The sequence below is a fragment of the Sardina pilchardus genome, chromosome 12 (genome assembly GCF_963854185.1).
Source record: "Sardina pilchardus chromosome 12, fSarPil1.1, whole genome shotgun sequence".
In the NCBI taxonomy this organism is placed as follows: domain Eukaryota; kingdom Metazoa; phylum Chordata; class Actinopteri; order Clupeiformes; family Clupeidae; genus Sardina; species Sardina pilchardus.
Window position 1 is genome coordinate 9,433,337 of NC_085005.1, and position 7,500 is coordinate 9,440,836.

At 44.0% G+C, this 7,500-nt stretch overlaps 1 protein-coding gene across 1 annotated transcript in view; it reads right to left on the reverse strand.

Annotated features, from left to right (window-relative positions):
- The window catches only part of LOC134097796 (exostosin-1), a 213,528-nt gene that overhangs the window by 43,671 nt on the left and 162,357 nt on the right, over nt 1–7,500 (reverse strand). Inside the window, exons 2-3 of the mRNA XM_062550740.1 lie at nt 7,146–7,239; nt 1,510–1,617 (exon numbers count right to left, since the gene is read on the reverse strand). Of these exons, the coding sequence (XP_062406724.1) occupies nt 1,510–1,617; nt 7,146–7,239 (202 nt within the window). The remainder of the gene's footprint in view (nt 1–1,509; nt 1,618–7,145; nt 7,240–7,500) is intronic.

Below are 7,500 nucleotides of genomic sequence, written 5' to 3' on the forward strand. Positions count from 1 at the left end.
GGAGAGAACAAGGCAAAGCTGGCTTTTGTAGATAGCTTCCGTACAATGGTGAGTAATCAGCCGTTATTATGGGGACTTGAATTAAAGCCACTCATAGCTTTTAATAGCACTATACGCTTCAAGCAGCGTGATTGTGTAGATGCAAATCAAACGTAATGAAAGCCTCCCTCTGTGCGTTACAGGAACTGGGGAAGATGGAGATCTCATAAGGCAGTGGAGATCAATGGGTGATATACACAAGCCACAATTATTAATTGTTACAATCTACTAAGCCATGAGGGGACATAGAGCATGGAGCAGAGAGAGAGAGAGAGAGAGAGAGAGAGAGAGAGAGAGAGAGATGGATGCAGAGAACAAAGACTAAAACCTTGGAGTTCAATTTCCTTCTTTACTTCCTTTTTTTCCTCTCTATCCCTCCGGCTGGTTTTTTTCTTCCCCTTATTATAATATCCTCATTGGCTTTCATGTCTTTGGTGACATTTTGCCTCTCATATTTCAAAAATCCCCTGGCTTTCGCCATATTAATTACCCCACTCGCTCCAAGCCACCAATGGCCAGAGAGGTACCAACTGTTAATAAGTTCAGTAATTAAAGAGTATAAATATCATACATCTTACAGGATGTAGCCGTAATTGATAGAAAGGGGGGTTATTGATATAGGGGTCTCTGGCTAGAGGGAATGGTACTGGATGGATGTGAGGAGAAATGGGGAAAATTGTGGATTAATGTGTTCAGGTAGAGTGGCATTTCACCAGCCATCTCTCCCTCTCTTTCACTCTCCCTCTCCCTCTCTCTATGTATATTTTTTTTCTCTGCCTTCTGTCGAAATAAGTAACCTAAGAACACATGATTATCACTCTCCCACACAACACACATAAGGAAAGATTGCTCCTGGTCTCAATTAAGAAATGGAATATTGAGGAGCAGCAATGAGACAGGCTTGTGAGGTGACAGAGACACTGGTATATTCCTGTGCAGGCACAGCTTCAAGAAAATGCACAATACTGGACATTTGTTTTGAGGAAATGGTTGGAAGGTGTCTTTTAACAACAAGAACTGCAGGATACCCAATGCCCAACAGAAGCCTTTGTTAGGAGCACTGTAGGTGACTACAGTGTGAAATTACACAAAGACCATTCCAATTGTCAAATGAGTCAGTGCATTTATCCGAAAGTACAATAGCAGCAGGTTCAAGATATTCAGGATTTTTTTTGCTATAGAGCTGCAAACATCAGAATAGGTATTTGGAAAAAAGGTCATTCTTTTTAAATCTAATTTAATTTGTTTGGGCTTTTTTGCCTTCATCGTGACAGGCCAGTGAAGAGAGAGACAGGAAGCGAGTGGGAGAGATGGGGTGGGATCGGGTCATGACCCGGGTTGGACTCCGGTGCCCTGGTGCCCCATGGGCACTTGGACCCAAGTGTGGCATGGGTGCTGTAGCCAGCTGTGCCACGGTGCCCCCCGGCAATGGGCTTTTGAGGTCAAAGGGCATTTGTGGTGAGGTAGTACCTGGAGCAGGAGCCTTTCGTCACCGATGATGGCTGCTTTGTTCCAGTCGATGATCTCAGAGAAGGGCAGCTCCCAGCCATTACTGAGCAACACCGGGATACAGGCAGCCTGAGAAGACACAATCAAACACTGTACTGTAGATTCAAGTCATGGCACATGTGGTAAGCACATCAGGAAAACATCCTTTTACTTGGAGTAACTATTCACCATCATTGCATTTTCAATACATGTCTATACAAGCCTAGCCTGGATGTTAGCAATTGTAGAGCAAACTGAAATGGGTTAACATGTTTATCTGGGCTCACTCAGGCTAATTCAAATGGCAATACTGTCAGAATGAACAACTTAATTTTAGGACAACATATTTATCCTAATATAACACCCTAAAACATGTTTTTGGTTTCGTAATTGGGGCTGCTCAACAATGCTGTTTTCCTACAGTATGACAGGATAGCAGTGAGTGCAAAGACATTTCCCAAGGCACTACACTATTGCAAAACCAATTAGAAATGATCCACCAAAACTTGGTTAGGATGGAAATGTTTGCCCAATGTGTGGCGAAATGTAATGTGAGTTTTGAGCCGGGAAAATGCATTCTATTGAGATGAGGACCAATGGTTCCACGAAATTGAAGAAACACACAGCACCCCACCACAACATACAGTATAAACCCTGACTGACTTAAGTACAATTCCATAAACAGTGCATGAGGATGCTGTTCAAATTATGATTTAGGATTTAATTTAAGAACCAAATTGGCTGCTAATGTTATTTGGTCTATTTTTCATTGTTAATTGAAGCATTAACCTAAAAATTGACTCATTAAATAGACATTACTTCATATGCTTCTTCAATCACATGCTCTCCTCCCCACCCACTAGGACAAACCTGACAAAACATAATCATCATACCGCTAATATCAAGTGATGGCAAGTAAATGACATACATTAGTTTTTTAACACACAGAGAGAATTTATTAAGACAGATGGTACACAAAATGCATTGTGGTGTTTAAAATTGCCATTATGTTTTAAAGTTGGAACTATCTTTTTTTGTCGCTCAATTCCATTCTAATTATAATACTGAAAATAATACTAATTGTTTAAATGTATTTCCTTGTGTATGGATTCTCCAACACAGCTTTTGACATGTTATCATTGTGTTTGATGTAGGTTTGGTGTTTTTTCCCTGTGTTCCCTAACTGTCGTATTGTAATTACATAAAGGCACATAACTGCTAACAGGGCGAGTTAACGGTAAAACATGAATATTAAGGGGAAGCAATAAGACGAGCTTGCACTCTACCCCTGACACTAAAACAGATCCTGCTCTGGCACAGTTTCAAGGAAACGGCTACTACTATTTGAAATTCCTCAGGGGATCCCTTTAAGCAAGTGTTGGAATGTATCTCTTAAAAAAGAGGCGAAGAATTCTTTGTCAGTAGCGTGTAACAGGAATGTGAATTAAAGGCACCCTTAGCAGTTTTTTTTTACCTTAACACAATGTTTCCAAAATCATTTTGTTGCTACATAATCTCATTTCTGCCATTGTGAGCCTTTGTGTCTTTAATACGATACAAGAGCATTCAGATTGTAAAACGAGCCATCACATTTATCCGAAATGTCCCCCCTTGTCATAATGATCATGTTGTGTTCCGTTTATGAGGTATGATGAGACATTATGCGACAGGATTGGCTGAGAAGAACAAGACTTGATCCCTCCCTCCACGTAAATACAGTACCACCTCACCAGAATCCTGCAAACCTGCATGTTGCATAACCTGCAAACCTGCATGTTGCATGCTACACAAACACAAACTTTTGGACCCTTACAAGACCACTGTGGACTGTACAATACATAATGTGCTGCAAGCCTATAATAGCACCTGACATCTAAAGCTTTGTCGGTTTCATCATCTGGTCCCCTCAGCTTTTAGAATACTGGAAAGCACTATGAGTCTGCTATTGTCATATGAGTCAGGAGGTTACGAGTGGAACCCACATGGTAAATAAGAGAAACCCGTAGACGGGTACACTGAAGCGCTGTGACAAAAAGTGCCATTGTTTTCTCCAACCAGCCGAATGGAGTCATACTTTGATTCATCTAAACCCCATTTGGCTTTGCTTGAAAGAAAACACCCGAAACAAAATAGAGTCATTCCGCTTTCATTAGTCCCAGATGATGAGTCTGCTCTGCCTGTCAAGTGACAAGGTTTTAGTGTTCACAAAGGCGACTTCCTATGCATAGGCAAGGAAGAGGAAAACGACCCAAAGCGATGGCGTGCCTCAAAAAAAATAAAAAGAAATAAGATAAAAAAAAAAAGAAAACACTCTCATTGAAGTGGAAATGTAATGGACCTGAAAGCACTTTTAAGGGGCTTACAAGGGCCTGAAGAAAAGTGAATCTAATGATTACAAAAGATCAGATTTAGAGCACTAGTCCTTTGTCTGAGATAAGGCATGTATTATACTCCACATCATTCAACTCAACAGCAACACATCTAGTATACTAAACAGCAACATGGCATGCTACAGTAATTACTAGAATAGACTTCGAGCTGCACTTCCATTTGGGCCTCTGACTGTGTCTCTGTAGACACAGAGGGAACTATTTGATTCTCAATCTAAAGTGCATCAATAGCTCAAGCATGCGGAGCCACGGAAAAGGAGGTTTTTTGTCTGGTTTTGTTTTTTCGAGATCCTCGCACCATGCTCCTAGGATCATTAAAAAGCTGACACCGATTTGAGACTTAAGGAAGCCGGCGGTAGTTGCTGAGTCGAGGCTTCCACCTCGAGCCTCTCTAAATCCTCCCAGCTCTCGAGAACGGGGGGAGAGCTGCAGAGTAGTGCTGTAGCGAAAGCTCCAGACGCTCGCTGGAAAGTTCAAAAGGAGCTGGTGAACATCAGTTCTTACAGGATACAGCCGCACACAGCACAGGTGAGTATTCTCCAAATTAGAAAGGCTTTGTCACAGATCTCAGCGAGGTGGATATTCTCAAAATTAGAAAGGTGTTTTATCATAGATCTCATCAAGGTTGATATTCTCGATATTAGAAAGGATAGAAACCATGTTAACATCACAGGGTACTGCAGGGCAATTCTGGGAGAGACACACTTATCATTAAAAGCTGCCATTTTCAGGTTTAAAGAAACCACTTCTCTAAATGATTGCCTTCAATCACAAGTCACGACACATTTCCCAGCCCGGTAATAGCAGCCATTGTCCTCAGTAAATACACATAATCTATAGAGCAGAACACCAACGAATAGTGAGAAATAGTGAGAGATGGTTGTGTTTTGTTAGAACCTGAGTTGATACTTGTGAGGGTGAGCGTTGAGGTGAGGTTATGCTTTGGCTGCTTATTTAGAATTCCTTTTATTGAACATGGTACTCAGTAGAAACACAGGCTAGTCAGACATGTTCCATTATCCAAGGCTTCGGGCGGGAACTGTGAACTTCCTCAGATGAAGACAGACACTGGAAACTGCTGAGCCGGAGGGCACACTGAGCTAGTGAGAAACTTTGCCACCCATCCCCTTCTAGATGGACAGAAAAACAAAAGAAAAAAAAGAGAAAAGAAACCCTGAAAACAACTCAGCCAGCGGACATGCTGAGTCAGAGACAGCATCCCTCCCTCCTCTCCTCTCCTCTCCTCTTCATCCCTCCCTTCTCTCCTCTCCTCTCCTCTCCTCTCCTCCAACACCCAACCATCTGCATGGCTGCCCTCCTTATTGTGGGAGCGGAGATGATAAATTGGGTGAGAGTGTCGATGCTGCTGTTCAATGTGTGTCGCGCGTAAAAGCCTTTTGCTGTTCTACCCCCTCAGAGGTGGGGGGCCCTCTGCAATCTGGGTGCTGTAGAAAAGTGAAACAGCCGGAGCTCTGTACAGGTAGTGATTTAACACACTTTGTGTGTGTGTGTGTGTGTGTGTGTGTGTGTGTGTGTGTGTGTGTGTGTGTGTGTGTGTGTGTGTCGTTATCATGACATTAATCTTTGAAATCATGACGCGAACAGCGTTTTGGTAAACGATCACTGACAATTTGTCCACTCTGCGTCGCGATCCGCAGCAACCTTGCGGGGCTTTATTAGCAATAATCCCAAGCTGGCTCTACAAGATCCTTGACTTGTTATTTCTTCTGGCATACTTTAATAAGCTCAAGTTGCGCTTGTAAGCCCTATTTCAAAGGTTAACCTGTGACATAAACAAATCAAATAAAAAAGCGACGGAGCTCGGCCGGACATTTTTGCGGTCGCCGCGGCAGGCTCGCTTAATTTAGCCGAACAACTTTGCAGACGGACCCATAAAGCATGTCCTCTAATGAAAAGCTTTACCTTTGTAATGGGAGACAGAAATTGCAGAAGGTTTATGAGGCATTTAGGGGTGTTTCAATAAAGCCCTTGTCTGGATGACTTAAGCCCGCTTAATGAACACCATTTAACTGTCTGATAAAGGAAATGAGAGGGAGAGAGAGAGAGAGAGAGAGAGAGAGAGAGAGAGAGAGAGAGAGAGAGAGAGATGGAGGCCGGGACAGGAAGAGAGAGAGAGAGATGGAGGCCGGGACAGGAAGAGGGAGACAAATGGAGGGAGGGTTCAGATAAGGAGAGGAAGTGACTAAGGGAGGAAGAGAAGAGAGATGGATAGAGATACAGGAGGGAGGATGGAGAGAGAGAAAGTCGAACAAGAATATCAATACAGAAACAATGAAAAAAGGAAGATGAGGTGACAGGGAGAGTAAGAGAACGAGAGAAGATAAACAGAGACTAAGAGGGGAGGGGAAGGAGAGAGAGAGTGAGGAGGGGAGAGAGAGAGAGAGAAAGTAAGGATCGGAGAGAAAGACAGAGAGTGAGAGAGAGACCAAGTAAGGAGGGGAGAGAGCGAGACAGAGAGCAAGAGAGAGACTAAGAAAGGAAAGGAGAGAGAGAGCGAGAGATCAAGAATGGATGGGAGAGAGAGAGTGAGAGTGAGAGATCAAGAAAGGATGGGAGAGAGAGTGAGAGTGAGAGTGAGAGAGAGAAACTAAGAAAGGAGGGAGAGAGAGAGCGAGAGAGAGAGAGATCCAGAAATGATGGGAGAGAGAGAGACCAAGAAAGGAGGGGAGAGAGAGTGAGAGTGAGAGAAAGAGAGAAACTAAGAAAGGAGGGAGAGAGAGACTAAGTGAGGAGGAGAGAGATAGACTCAGGGAGGAGGAGAGAGAGAGATAGAGTGAGGAGGAAAGAGAGAGAGACTCAGGGAGGAGAGAGAGAGAGAGAGACAGAGACTAAGTGAGGAGGGGAGAGAGAGAGAGAGAGACTAAGTGAGGAGGAGAGAGAGAGAGAGAGAGACCAGGTGCTAATGAAAGTGGGTGGTATAGAGTGAGGCAGATAAAAATAGTCTGAATCTGTATCTACTATACAGAAGGGGCTTCTTGGGTTGTTTTTGAAAAGATGACAGCTTGTCAATACCAATAAGCCAAACACCAGTGCTCTCGACCCAGAGGGTTTGCAAAAAACATCTCGCCATAACCTCGCCTCTTGACGACATGAGCGATCATGGCTCGTTTCCAAGGGAACCACTCAAGTGGAGTGCGCAGGGGGTGAGGCGGGGAGCCTTGAAGGGACTTTGTTTGGAGGAGGAGAACCTCACGCAGCAGCACACACCTGCAGGGCCTCCAGGAACCGGAAGGAGCCCAGGCGACGACCCCGGGGGACCAGGCAGAAACTCGAGTTGTGGAGCAGCTCCTGGTAGTCGAATCTGCAGGTGAGAGGGGAGGAGGAGGAGAGAGGAGGAGAGAGGAGAGAGAGTCAGAGAGCGGAGCTGTCAAATGAATCAGACAAACGCGCACACACACATACACACACACACACACACACAGAGCAACATGTAATGGCACAAACACCTTCCAGTCACCAGCTGTGAGTTCGTGAGACAGGGGCATGACAACACATCTTATAAATACAACTGCCAAGATTCCAGAAGGTTCAAACATCATGACAAGAACTGTGAACATAGTGG